Source organism: Penaeus monodon, chromosome 28 (assembly GCF_015228065.2).
Source record: "Penaeus monodon isolate SGIC_2016 chromosome 28, NSTDA_Pmon_1, whole genome shotgun sequence".
Taxonomy (NCBI): Eukaryota; Metazoa; Arthropoda; class Malacostraca; order Decapoda; family Penaeidae; genus Penaeus; species Penaeus monodon.
In genome coordinates, this window is record NC_051413.1 from 13620738 (window position 1) to 13620979 (window position 242).

The 242-nt window shown below is 56.6% G+C and overlaps 1 protein-coding gene across 1 annotated transcript in view; it reads left to right on the forward strand.

The window, feature by feature from the left end:
• LOC119591044 (formin-like protein 5) overlaps positions 1 to 224 on the forward strand; it is a 7027-nt gene extending 6803 nt beyond the window's left edge. Inside the window, exon 8 of the mRNA XM_037939771.1 lies at positions 88 to 224. Within this exon, the coding sequence (XP_037795699.1) occupies positions 88 to 224 (137 nt within the window). The remainder of the gene's footprint in view (positions 1 to 87) is intronic.
• Positions 225 to 242: the final 18 nt, after the last annotated feature.

Sequence of the window (242 nt, forward strand, 5' to 3'; positions counted from 1 at the left end):
GAAGGATCCTCCCCCGAAGGATCCTCCTCCGAAAGGGTCCGCCTCCTCCTCCGGGAAACCTCCGAAGCTTTTTGGTTTTCCCCCTAGGGGCGGCTGATGCCCCCAAGGCCCCACCCCCAGCCTCCGCCGAGGCAACTGCTGTAGGCGAACCGACGACAAGCCCCAACACCACCAGCACACTCCCTTCCCCGAAAGCAGAATGGATCTTTGGAAGTTTAATTTAACTCTTTTATAAAAGAAAA